Source organism: Chlorocebus sabaeus, chromosome 14 (genome assembly GCF_047675955.1).
Source record: "Chlorocebus sabaeus isolate Y175 chromosome 14, mChlSab1.0.hap1, whole genome shotgun sequence".
Lineage (NCBI taxonomy): Eukaryota > Metazoa > Chordata > Mammalia > Primates > Cercopithecidae > Chlorocebus > Chlorocebus sabaeus.
Window position 1 is genome coordinate 9,805,004 of NC_132917.1, and position 14,410 is coordinate 9,819,413.

Here is a 14,410-nt window from a genome sequence, read left to right on the forward strand (position 1 = left end):
GAGTTCAAGACCAGCCTGGCCAACATGGTGAAACCCCATCTCTACTAAAAATACAAAAATTAACTAGGCATGGTGGTGCGCACCTGTAGTCCCAGCTTCTTGGGAGGCTGAGGCAGAATTGCTTGAACCGGGAGGCAGAGGTTTTAGTGAGCCAAGATTACACCACTGCACTCCAGTGTAGGCAACAGAGCAAGACTCCATCTCAAAAAAGAAAAAGTAATTATTAATGAAACTCAATATAAAACTGTAAAATGCAGATAGTCACAAAGAAAATAAAATCACCAGTTATTGTACCCACCAGAAATTACCGCTACTGCTATTGTAGATCATTCCAGAAAGTTTTTCTTCATGTATGTATAGGGAGTTTATTTGGTTTTTGTAAAAATTTGAATTATTTCTTCATTCTTAAAATTTTTAAATCAAAATTCTACAAATCATTCTATAAATCTTGTTATAAAAAATTGCAAAAATAAAAAATTGGTTAAAGTTGTAGTCCACTAGTCATGGCCATGGACTACACCTATTATAATCCCAGCATTTTGGGAGACCAAAGAGGAAGGATCAGTTGAACCCAGGAGTTCAAGACCAGCCTGGGCAACATAGTGAGACCTCCATCCCTCAAAAAATAAAAAAATTAGCTAGGCATGGTGGTGCACGCCTATGGTCCCAGCTACTCAGGTAGCTGAGGTTTCAGGAGTGCTTGAGCCAGGAGGTCGAGGCTGCAGTGCACCGTGATCATGCCACTGCACTCTATCCTGGCCAACAGAGCAAGACCCTGTCTTAAAAAAAATAATAAAATTTGTAGTCTACCTTCAGCTAATGTCCTATTCCCAAGAGGCATTCATTTTCAACTCTTTTGTAACTTCCATATTTCTGTATCACACGCTTCTAGTATTACATCTTGATTTCTGGTTTGGGACATTAGCTATTGGATTCCATTTTAGCTCTTTCACACATTCCTCACTGTCCCTTATCTTCACATAGTCACCAGTACGTGAGTGTACATTTCTCATTCTCTCTCTTCCCAATATAATTACTGTAATTTTTTACTAGATCAGTATTTACTGCTTAAATTATTATAAATGTATAAACATTATTTAGACTGAGCCATATAGCTTACTATGATTACTTTTTCTGTATATCCTGTGGTTTTCTTAGAGTTGATCATTGTTATTTACTTAGTTTTCTGTTTATCACTAATCTATAATTTATTACTAATGTATCTCCACACTTCCTCCCAGTTCTTATAATCTCTTAATACCTTACGTATTCTGTCAATTTCATCTTCTGGAAGAAGTCTGCCTGGAGCCTCTGATCTGCTCTGATCTAGAGTGGTGTCTCTAGACCTGTGGCCTGGCTGACTCAGGATCTCTCTGGGTTTTTTTTGTTTTGTATTGTTTTTTTGAGATGGCATCTTGCTCTGTTGCCCAGGCTGGAGTGCAGTGCTGCGATCTCGGCTCACTGCAAGCTCCGCCTCCCAGGTTCACACCATTCTCCTATCTCAGCCTCCTGAGTAGCTGGGACTACAGGCGCCCACCACCATGCCCAGCTAATTTTTTTTGTATTTTTAGTAGAGACGGGGTTTCACCATGTTAGTCAGGATGGTCTTGATCTCTGGACCTTGTGATACGCCCGCCTTGATCTCCCCAAGGGCTGGGATTATAGGCATGAGCTACCGCCACCCAGCCAGGATCTCTCTTTGCCACCATCCTGAGATTCTATCATTTTTCTTTTGTTGGAATTTTTTATTTTCCACATCCCATTTCTTCTTTCCTGGATTACCCTCTCATTTTTGTGGAGAATGTTTTATTTCACAGAGAATATTAATGATATTTCACCCCTGACTTGATTGTTTTGGCCTCTGCTTTTTGTATGAAAGGCTTTAAATGTTTAGTGAGCCTAAGATAGCTATTCTTACTCAACCATGGAGACTAAAAAGTTGATAGAAGGCTTTGTTTCCACGGTGAGACTTGTCAGCTCTGCTCTGTATGCAAGGTTATTTTCTCAGTGAACCCCAGCATTATCATCTTTAAATCTTTTCCCCCGGAGCTGATCAGATTCCTCAGAGAAATCTCTTTGAGTCTTCTGTTTGGCAGGTTTGTAATCCTGGCTGTCACTGTTCTGGGAACTGGTTAGGAAGAAGAAGGCCTGAGGGGAATGGAGGATTGTTTTAGTATTCAGTATGTAAACTTTCACTTAAACCTCCTGTTTTCACTTCTCAACGGTGCATGCGACTGGCATGCCTTATTCTAGAGACCCTTCTCTCTGGAGAAGAAATTTCCAGTTTTTGGCCAAGACTAGGGAGGGGCATCACTTGGCTGCATGGGTTTGGGATAAGAATCTGGATGTCTGGCTGGGCGTGGTGGCTCACGCCTATAATCCCAGCACTTTGGGAGGCCGAGGCAGGTGAATCACGAGGGCAGGAGATTGAGACCATCCTGGCCAACGTGGTGAAACTCCATCTCTACTAAAATACAAAAAATTATAGATGAACATGGTGACGCCTGCCTGTAGTCCCAGCTACTCAGGAGGCTGAGGCAGAAGAGTGGCTTGAACCCGGGAGTTGGAGGTTGTGGTGAGCTGAGATCACACCACTGCACTCCATCCTGGGCAACAGAGCGAGACTCCGTCTAAAAAAAAAGAGAATCTGGATGTCTAACTGCTTCTTAATTTGGATTTTAAACAGTCATCCTGGTGTTAGGCCTGGCTTCATCCAGTTTCTAGGGGTATGAGCGTCTCCAATTCCTGAGCCTTCTTTAGGGGTCCCCAGTGAAAACTGCTTTGTGGCATTCCCTACTGCTGGCTTTGGATCTAGCTTTCTCAGGACTGCTAAGCCAGTAGCACCTATCTGTATGCTTTCTGACTTCTAAAATTTTATTGTTCTTGTCACCTTTTTCATGTTGTCCTCAGGTTTACGTGTTTAAAAAATTCTCTTTATAGTTGTTGTAGCGGAAGAGAGCAGAGGCTAACATGTGTTTTCAATTTGCCACCTTAACTGGAAGTCCTTCCATATTATAAGGAATATACAAAAAATTGTGTATGTGTACACACACACATTTGTTTTATGGAAATCTGTGACTTTATATATTCATTTAAAACTGATGGTCCTTAAACTTCAGCATCCATCGGAATCAACGGAAAAGCTTGTTAAACCTCAGTAATTTGCATTTCCATTAGGTTCTCAGGTGATAGTAATACTGCTGGTCCAGGAGTATACTTTGAGAACCACTGATCTAAAAGTATTATGGACATTGTTTTGTAGTATACCATCGCATGGAATTATTTAATTAAACTTCTATTCCTGGCATTTAGGTTGTTCTAAATTTTTTTTATGTTATAAACAGTGCTGCGACAACATTTCTTGATCCTAAACCTTTGCATAGCTTTCAAATCATTTCACTGGGATGAAATCTTCAAAGTAGAACTGTTGGGCCTATTTGCACATTGGGTTTCTACTCTGTGCTAGAGACTGTTCTGGGCACTGGGACGTAATATGGTGGCAAGACCATCCGCCTTCAAGGTGTTTATATTGTAGTAGGAGAAGATAGGCAATAAATGACCAAATAAAGAACATTTTAGTTGCTGATAAGTGCCGTGAAGCAAGGACTTACAGAATTTGGAGAAAGAGGTTTTGAGGAGTGATTTTGAGAGTTTATGTTTAAGAAAGCGTAGATTCTCAGGGTCATTCCTAGTCCTGCTTCTTTATCTACCCTTACTCCTTATGTGACTTCACCTAATACCGTAGCTTCAACCAACCACCAACTATATGCTGAAACTAAAATTCGTATCTTTAGTCCCACCTCTCCTCCAAAGTATAGATTCTTACATTCAGCTGCTGACTCAACATTTCTATTGATGTATTTAATAAGATTCATACTTAACACATGTAATTCTTTTTTGTTTGTTTGTTTGTTTGTTGTTGAGAGGGAGTCTCGCTCTTTTGCCCAGGTTGGACTGCAGTGGTGCTATCTCACCTCACTGCAAGCTCCGCCTCTTGGGTTCACACCGTTCTCCTGCCTCAGCCTCCCAAGTAGCTGGGACTGCAGACACCTGCCACCACGTCTGGCTAATTTTTTATATTTTTAGTAGAGACGGGGTTTCACCGTGTTAGCCAGGATGGTCTCGATCTCCTGACCTCGTGATCTGCCCACCTCGGCCTCCCAAAGTGCTGGGATTACAGGCATAAGCCACCGCGCCTGGCCAGCACATATAATTCTGACATTGTGATTTTGCTCATCAAACCTGATTTTGTTTTTTTGTTTTTTTTGCCATCTTCCTTGTCGTGGTAAATGACAGTGCATGCTACTTGTTGCTCAGGCCAACAACCTCAGAATCATACTCATTTTCTCCTTTTTCTCTCATGCTTTACATCCAATCTAGGAGCAAATCCTTTGACTCGGCCTTTAAAATCTGTCTAGAATCCAACCATTTCTCACTAGCTGCAATGCTACCACTCCAGTCCAAGTACCAGTCACGGGTTTCCTGGAAGAGTGGTCTTGCGTTTCTACTCTTGTCCTCCCATAACTCCATTCTTCCCACAGCAGCTAGAGTGACCTCATACATAAATGAGGTCCTGTTGCTTCCATGTTTTAAAACTCTCCAGAAACTTCTTATACTTAGAATAAAATCCAAAGTACAAATCATGACCTACAAAATTCTACATAATATAGTTCTTACTCTCTCTTCAGTATCATTCCTGCTACTTTCCCTCAGAAATTTCTGTTCTTATAAAGAAAAAGAGGTTTAATGGACTCACAGTTCCACATGGCTGGGGAAGCCACACAATCGTGGCAGATTTATGTATAAACTGTATTTTGTAGCATCCCATGATGCTGTCACTACACTGGCCTTTTTGCTGTTCCTGCAGTTCACTCCTGCTAATATACTTGGTATTCTTCCCAACATCCTTAAGACTTACTTTCTGAATTAATTCAGGTCTCTGCTCAAATGTCACCTTCTCAATGAGGTTTCTCTGACACCCATGTAAAATAGCACATCTCTCTTCCCTTCCCATCACTTTATATGACTCTACATTGCTATTTTTCTATGTAGCATCACTATCTGTCAATTGTAATTTTTTTTTTTTTTTTTGAGTTAGGGTCTCTCTGTGTTGCCCAGGCTAGTCTCGCATTCTTGGGCTCAAGTGATCCTCCTGTCTCATCTTCCCTAGTAGCTGGGATTACAGGTGCACACCATGGCACTTGGCTCTGCCAGTTGTATTTCTTGTTTGTTTGTTTATTGGTCTGTCTCCCATTACTAGAATATAGGTTCTAAGAGAGATGAGACATGGTTCACTTGTCATTTCTTGAGGCATAGAAGAGTGGCACGAAGAATGAGATGCATAAGCATCTGGTGAATGAATGAAGATACCATAATGTCATATGTTAGAGGATACCTGGAGGATGGGGATAGGAGGAGGTGCTGCTCTAGCTAAGTTTTGGAGTTTTGGAGAGGCCTTGTAGAGAAGGGGACATGGGAGTTGAGGCCAGAGTCAAAGCAGTTACACATCTGTTGCTGTGCCTTGCAATTGCATATCCTTTCCTTTATTTAAAAAATTGTTTATGTTCACCATTAAAAAGATCAAACAGTTCAAATCCTTTATTTTTTATTTTTTTATTTTTTTTATTTTTGAGACGGGAGTCTCGCTCCGTTACCCAGGCTGGAGTGCAATGGCGTGATCTCGACTCACTGCAACCTCCACCTCCCGGATTCAAGCGGTTCTCCTGTCTCAGCCTCCTGAGTAGCTGGGATTATAGGCATCTGCCCCCACACCCGACTAATTTTTTGTATTTTTAGTAGAGACGAGGTTTCATCATGTTGACCAGGGTGGTTTCGAACTCCTGACCTCAAGTGATCTGCCCACCTTGGCCTCCCAAAGTGCTAGGATTATAGGTGTGAGCCACTGTGCCTGGCTCAAATCCCTCTTTAGAATCCTGTCCCATCCCACTCCCACAGATATCCCATGATTACATTTTTGGCTGATTTTATTCTAGTCCTTCATTACTCTTTATTGCCAAATTACTCTTTGTAAAGGTTTTATAACTAGTTTTAAGATATTTATATTACTCTATTTTCTTACTGCTATGAAGAAATACCCGAGATTGGGTCGTTTATACAGAAAAATAAGTTTAATGGACTCACAGTTCCACATGACTGGGGGTGCCTCACAATCGTGGTAGAAGGTGAAGAAGGAGCAAAGGCACATCTTACATGGTGGCAGGAAAGATGAGCGTGTGCAGGGGAACTACCCTTTATAAAACTATCAGATTTCGTGAGATTTATTCACTCTGATGAGAACAGTGTGGAAAAAACCCGCCCCCGTGATTCAGTTACTTCCCACCAGGTCCCTCCCATGACATGTGGGAATTATGAGGACTGCAGTTCAAGATGAGATTTGGGTGGGGATACAGCCAAACCATGTCAATATTTTAAATGTCTGTTTAGATTTTTTGTTATTTTTCTTTTGTTATCCAAATAGTTACTTGGATTTTTAAAAATCTCCATTTATCTCCTAAGAAACGTCTGTCTGCTCTGGATCTCTGGATGGAGTTGAATACTCACAACGAAAGGAGAAAGGAATTGTGAAGATGACCGTGCCACAGACACTTGCCTTCTGTTACTTGTCCTTACTTTGGCAGAGAGAAGCAATAACACTTTCAGATCTTTTGAGGTTAGCTAGACCTCTTGTGTGATAATATTTTTGCTGGTTACTACATGAACTAAGTAGACAAACTTTGGATATTTTGATTTTTATAAGAAGGCCTAACTTGAGGAAGGAACTGGAAAGGTGGAGTAGCCTGAATTCTAATTTGGAAATGTAATCCCCCCTGGGCTAGTAATTCATCTTCTTGATTTTCTTATTTATGTAGTAGAAATTATAGTACTTATAACACATGGGCTATTGAAAAATTAAGTATCTAATCTTTTGAAGAGAAAAGTGACATTTAAGTACTTGAGTAATATTAGTCAATATTTTTCATTTCTAAGAAAAGATAAACAGGTGATCTTTACATTAGCAAAATGGTTATTCATAGTTACACAAAACCATATGTTGGCGTTAAGAGCTAAAATATAGGTGGTCTGTGTTTATAAGGAAAAGTTGAAGACAAAACTGTTGAAAGGATGTGTTATCCAGATAGTAAGCATTTATATTTTTCAGGGTAATCTACAGAGTGTTTTGGTTAATGTAATAATTTCTCATGTAATAGATGTGCCAAAATTGTTAATGTGCTGATTTTTTTCTCCTTGCTTTATATGTGTTCTGAATAGTAACATTTGGGTTTAATCAATGTGTAGAGTGCGTTTAAGAGCACAAATTATGAACCGAACTGCTGGGTTTGAATCCTGGCTCTGCCACTTATTTATTATATGACCTTGAGTAAGTCATTTAATTTCTCTCTGCTTTTGTTTCCTCATTGGTAAAATGGGGCTAGTAATAATAACTACCTCATAGGGTTGTAACTACTTTCAATAATTAGTGCTACATGGAAAGCACTTAGAGCAGTGTCTGGCACATAATAAGAGCTCAATGCTAGTCATTATTGTTTTTGTTTTCATCATCATCACCATCATCATCATTATTGGCACAGCCCCTTTGATTAAATATAATGCCTCCAGTAAATGATGATAGTGCCTTTGAATTTGGCCACATCAACCAAATAAAAATGCTTTCCTCAGGTCTGATTAACTCTGCAAGCAGATAGCCCATGATTCAGTGAATTTTACTATTAATTTAAAAACCTGATCTTGCTTAGTATGCCCCCATTGGGTGATCTCATCTTTTCCCAAGGCTTTAATTACCACTGTATGCTGATGACTCTCAAATTTATATCTCTAGCCCAGACTTGTCTACTGAGGGCCAGACCCGTAGATTCATATATACAGCTGCCTGCTGGACATGGCTACTTAGATGTCTTTATGGTATCTCAGAATCAGCGTGACTAGAGGTTCATCATCTGTCTCCTTGATCCAGCTCCTTCTCCAGTGTTCTCTTTCTTAGTAAATGCCATCCACCCTGTTGCATCCTATCCAGAAGCCTAGGGATCATCCTTGACTCTTTCCCTTCTATGTACACTGTTGGTCTTTATGTCCACTCAATTATATGTCCAAAAACTCAAAAAACCATTCTTCTCTGCATTCCCTCTCTCTCCGTCCTCTCTACTCTCATTTGGATGGATTGCTTAACAGTCTCCCAGCTGAGCTCTGTGCCTGTAATCTTGTGTCATTTCTATCCATTTTCCTCCTGATAACCAGAAGGATCTTACAAAAACATAAATCTAATGATGTCATTAGAGCTGGATAAAGGGGCTAGCCATCCTACCCAGGACAGTCTGTAAGGGGCTAACAGAACTCTCCTAGAAATCTAACAAGATGGAGAAAGTCATATTTACCTGGAATTCTTCTCAGGGAGAATATTATATGTGGTTGAAAGAATAGGGGTAAGATGCTACCCACCCGTCTTCTCTCCCTCCCTCTTTTCTCTTCTCTCTCTCTTTCCCTCTCCTCCTTCACCAGGGGGAATTCTCAGATGCCTTCAAGGAGATTAAATCTAGTTAGCTTGAGGGCTTTTGTTTTGCCCTGTGGAATATACAAGTTTGGGAACAGAGCTTAGTTGCTTGGGGCAATAGGAGAAGAGACTGTCACCATATTCTTTCTTTGCTTTTCTCCCAGAAAGAGCTCTAAGTCGTAAGGTCTCAAAATGTGGCCTTCTGACTTACAGCTTCAGTATCATCTGGGAACTGGTTAGAAATGTGAATTCTTAGACCTATCCTACACCTTCTGAATCAGAAACCCTGGGGTAGGACCTGGTAATCTCTGCTTTAAAATAAGCCCTTCAGAGGATTTTTTTTTAATTGTTTATTTTTATTTTTTTGTAGAGATGGGGTTTTGTGATGTTGCCCAAGTTGATCTCGAACTTCTGGCCTCAAGCAAGCCTCCTACCTTGGCCTCCCAAAATGTTGGGATTGTGGCGTGAGCCACCATGCCTGGCCCAAGGGATTCTTATGGATGGTAAAGTTTAAGAACCACTGCCAAACTTTGAAAAAATATTTAAAGAACACTGGTTTTAAGGGAGTACGTTATTAGCCTGGCCAAAGTACCGACATACCTTAACACTGTGCATGTCACTCCCTTTTTAAGTACTCTAGCAGCATCCATAGTCCTTAGCATAAATTCATTACCCTGCAAATAGCCTGTAAAGGACCCTGCCTACCTAGCAATAATGGCATTAATAAATAAAAATAGCCAGCATTTATTCATTCTGTGAATTTGTGTTGAATATCTACTATATGCAGGTGGTGTTCTGGCATCTAGACCCTTGTGATACAGTTGTGAATCATATAGGTCCAGTCCTTGCTCTCATGAATTTCAAGACCAGAGGAGGACACAGATAAACAAACACATAAGTATGGTGCAAAGATCATTGAGGTTAATGGCAAAAACCACAATTACTTTTGCATCAACCTGATAAGTAAGAAAAGGATCAGACAGGGAAAGGCTATTCAGGAAATTGAAATAGGATGGTATGATAGAAAATGACTAGATGGCTACTCTAGATTGGTTATTTGGGAAGGCCTCACCAAGAAGGTGGCATTTACTCTGCACCTTAAATGAAAATAGAGCCAGTGTGAATATCAAGAGTACAATAGACCTCACTTACCACAGAGGATATATTCCAAGACATTGGATGCCTGAGAATGTAGATAGCACGGAACCCTATATACACTGTGTTTTTTCCTGTGCATACATTCCTGTGATAAAGTTTAATTTGTAAGTTAGGCATAGTCAGAGATTAATAATAAAATAGAATAATTATTACGGTGTACTGGTACTACTACTCTTGAGCTTTGAGTCTGTTATTAAGTAAAATATAAGGGGTACTTGAACGCAAGCACTGCAACACTCTGACAGTAGATCTGAGAATGAGCCAACAAACTACGAGTAACTTATGGCTGGGTGGCGCCTACAGCTTGGCTGTGCTGAACAAAGAGAAGATTCGCGTCTCACATGGGTCAGAGAGAGATGGCGTGATATTTCATCATGCTCTTTAGAATGGCATACAGTTTAACACTTATGAAACCATGCAGCACAAAAAAGAGGATGAGTGGGGACTGCTGTACTGGCATTCCAGGTAGAGGGAGGTTGCTTTTGCCAAGCCCTAAAGCAAGAGCTGTGTGATGAAGGAGCAGAGGAGTGCTACTGTGACTGGAGTCAGAATTCTAAGGCAGAGTAGGAGGATGAGAATGAACAGATGATCAGGGGCAGATATGTCTTTGTAAAACAAGTTAGGAATTTGGATTTTTAAAAATTGAGGTATCATTTATATATAATAAAATTCACTGTTTAACAATATACAGTTCAGGCCAGGCACGGTGGCTCACGCCTGTAATCCCAGCACTTTCGGAGGCCGAGGCAGGCAGATCACGAGGTCAGGAGATCGAGACCATCCTGGCAAACGTGGTGAAACCCCATCTCTACTAAAAATACAAAAAAAAAATTAGCCGGGCATGGTGGCGGGCGCCTGTAGTCCCAGCTTCTCGGGAGGCTGAGGCAGGAGAATGGCGTGAACCCGGGAGGTGGAGCTTGCAGTGAGCAGATCACGCCACTGCACTCCAGCCTAGGCGACAGAGTGAGACTCCGTCTCAAAAAAAAAAAAAAGAAAAATATATATATATATATACACACACACACACACAATTCAGTGGTTTTCAATACGTTTTCAAAGTTTACAAAGCTGTGCAGTCTGCTGTTTTCAGGACACATCACTCCAGTAGGAAACCTCATACCCAGGTGGACTCCGGGTTTTAAGTGTGAGAGTAAGCCCCTGGAAGGTTGCAGCAGGAGAGATACAATCCGATTGATGTTTTTTAAAGATCATTCAGGCAGCTGTGGAAAATGAGTTCTAGGAAGGAAAGAATGGAAGCATGGAGACCAGGTGGTCTTTTGCTATCCTCCAGGCAAGAGATGGTAACTTGGATTATGGCAGTGATAATGGTGACTGGGTTCAGGATCTGTTTTACAGGTAGACACGACTTAACTCTAATTCAGTGCTTTTTCAGTGATCTTAGATGAAGAATGAGTTTATTAAATTTCTAACCCTTCATAGGTTGAAACTTCGGAAAATTACATAATTATAAGTAAGGACAGTGTTTCCAGGGGACAAGGCTAAAGTCTGTTGGTCAGGAGAGGCATATGCGATGCTTTTAGTCTATGCCAATTTTTCTGTCAACTTCCTGGACTGATCTAGAGAACCAGTTGTTAACACCTAGGAAGGGAAATAAATTGTTCAGAACTTTGAGTAAGCAGCTTTTTTTGGTTTTGTTTTTGTTTTTGTTTGGGGGGGAGGGAAATAAATACTTTTCTAAAACAAAATTCAAAGTTAAAAAGAAAAAAAACTTTGAATGAGGCTAAGAGCAGAACTGTTTATAAATGGTGAAAAAAACTGTTAGAACTCCAGCTGCCAAAGACCTGCTCTTTGCGGACATTTCTGCTTTCCCTAGGCAGGTCTCATTTCTTCTGCTCCTATGGATCTGACTGTGCCTCTGTTGTACTGCTTGAGACAGTACCTCTGCTGACTCATGTGCAGGCTGTTTGTCTGACCTATTAGGGTGGGAGTGCGGAGGACACTTCATCTCTTACTTCTCTCTGCAGACTCCTAACACTCCACACAGTCCTGGCATGTGTTATCACATAGTGAAGACTACATAAATAATGAGCACATTAACATAGTAGAATACTAGGTAGTTTAAAAAGTGACAGGTACACATTACGTCTTGTATATAAAATGATATTAAACCAAAAATATAATTGCAAAATAATACAAATACTGATTACTGCACATAAATACTTTTATATAAACTAAATATACTAATAAAAACTTACCTGGGGAAGCTTTAATACCATTTTTATATAAATATGTAATTCTCAACTTTCAGTAGACTAAAAATTAAAGCACATTTTTAATTTGAAATTAAAGTTGAGGCTGGGCCTGGTGGCTCACTTCTGTAATTCCAGCACTGTGGGAGGCTTATCAGGCAGATCATCAACCTGGTGAAACCATGTCTCTACTAAAAATACAAAAATTAGCCAGGCATGGTGGTGGGTGCCTATAGGTCTAGCTAATCGAGAGGATGAGGCAGGAAAATCACTTGAACCCGGGAGGTGGAGGCTGCAGTGAGCTGAGATCATGCCACCGCATTCCAGCCTGGGCGACAGAGTGAGACTCCGCCTTAAAAAAAAAAAAAAGTTGAGTCAGTTTTATCCTTTAAGTGCTACAAAGCTGAAAGCCAAATGTCAGCCCAGCTCTAGCAACAGCAAAGTCTTCAAGGCAATGCAGTTTGTATACTTATTCCTGTCTTTAGCTTACTTTCCTTAATTTTCTTATTTTAAATATCTTGTATATAGATATATGTATATATTTGACATGGTCGCAAGACCCCCATTTCTCATTCTCAGTTCTCCTTGTTTTCCTCCTTAACATTTCACTCTACCTAACATACTATAGATTTTACTTATCTGTTTTGTATCTTTCTTTTCTCACTAGAATGTAAACTCTATAGGAACAAGAATGTTTTTCTGTTTTGTTCACTGCCATTTCTCTGCAGTCTAGAATAGTACTGGATATATAGTATTCAATAAATTGTTGTTAAATTAATGAATTGTAAATAAATATATTTGTGTATTTATGTATATGTGTTATTTTCTTCAAACTCAGTAATCGACTCAAAATATTTGATCCACTGTGTACCAGGCATTGGGGTGGAGTGGTGAGCAAACAGGCAAGGTCCCTACCCTTAATGGTTCTTTCAGCAACAAACATCTAACATGCACTGTTGTAGGTATTGGAGACAGAAGGGTAGACAGGGGAGGTAGGCTTTCACAGAAAATGGGGATCAAGGTAAACCTCCTTGCAGGAGTGATTTATGAGTAGGAGCCTATCATGTGAGGGGAGCTAGGGATACACGGAATGCCATGTGGAAAGCCTGGTGGTGAACTAACAAGTAGGATACACACTTCTTGCACACTTTTTTTATTTTGAGACTGAGTCTCGCTCTGTCGCCCAGGCTGGAGTGCAGTAGTGTTTTCTTAGCTCACTGCCACCTCCGCCTCCCGGTTTCAGGCGATTCTTCTGCCTCAGCCTCCGGAGTAGCTGGGACTACAGGCATACGCCACCACACCTAGCTAATTTTTGTATTTTTAATAGAGACGAGGTTTCACCATATTGGCCAGGCTGGTCTTGAACTCCTGACCTTGTGATCCACCCGCCTTGGCCTCCCAAAGTGCTGGGATTACAGGCATGAGCCACTGCGCCTGGCCGGACACTTTTTTTTTTAATTTTTTTTTTTTTTTTTTTGAGACGGAGTCTCGCTCTGTCGCCCAGGCTGGAGTGCAGTGGCCGGATCTCAGCTCACAGCAGGCTCCGCCTCCCGGGTTCACGCCATTCTCCTGCCTCAGCCTCCCGAGTAGCTGGGACTACAGACGCCCACCACCACACCTGGCTAATTTTTTGTATTTTTTAGTAGAGATGGGGTTTCACCGGGTTAGCCAGGATGGCCTCAATCTCCTGACCTCGTGATCCGCCCGTCTCGGCCTCCCAAAGTGCTGGGGTTATAGGCTTGAGCCACCGCGCCCGGCCCTTTTTTTTAAAATTTTTAACACAGGATCTCACTCTTGCCCAGGCTGGAGTGCGGTGGTGTGATCATGGCTCACTGTAACCTCGAACTCCAGGGCTCAAGCAGTCTTACTGCTGCCCCTCCCAAATAGCTGGGGGTACAAGCATGCGCCACTGTGCCCAGTCCTTCTTAGACATATTTATTTAGTCAGGAACTTAAGAGAATCATTCAGTAATTGGCTGAATAGGCCAACATATGGGTAGAGAGAATAATAGATATGATCAGATTTATTATCCTTAAAAATGTGGGAAATAGAATATGCTTAACTAATTCTTATCATGTCTGTGAATTAAGAGATTTTCTTAAAGCATTTGCTTTGCTGTATCAGTATGTAGCTCTCGTTAAACCTTTTTCTTTTTAAAAATACAGATTTGTTGAAGAAGACCATATTCCTTACATAAATGCTTTTCAGCATTTTCCAGAACAGATGAAATTGTATGGGCGTGACAGAGGAATCTTTGGTATAGAGGTAAGTTATTTTCTTTTTGACTTCCTAGTCTGTGATAAAGATAAAAGAGTGATATGATAATTTCTATTTCTTGCTTGACTTGTTATTTGTTGTTTTGTGTTCTATCCAAATATGGAACATAAGTCATAATTTAATGAAGAGTAGAATTTTTATTTTTTATTTTCCTTATGTGGATTCCTCTAATCCTTTAGGTTATCCTCAAAATATAGCTGTAATGTGATGTGTGTGCACGGCAGATAGGTATATTGTTGAGACTAAACTTGAGAACTTT

At 40.6% G+C, this 14,410-nt stretch overlaps 1 protein-coding gene across 4 annotated transcripts in view; it reads left to right on the forward strand.

The window, feature by feature from the left end:
- The window catches only part of TAF1B (TATA-box binding protein associated factor, RNA polymerase I subunit B), an 85,107-nt gene that overhangs the window by 18,803 nt on the left and 51,894 nt on the right, over window positions 1–14,410 (forward strand). For all 4 annotated transcript variants that reach the window (XM_007971513.3, XM_007971515.3, XM_038006559.2 and 1 more), the window contains exons 7-8: window positions 6,517–6,670; window positions 14,040–14,139. In XM_007971513.3, coding sequence (XP_007969704.3) covers window positions 6,517–6,670; window positions 14,040–14,139 — 254 coding nt within the window. The remainder of the gene's footprint in view (window positions 1–6,516; window positions 6,671–14,039; window positions 14,140–14,410) is intronic.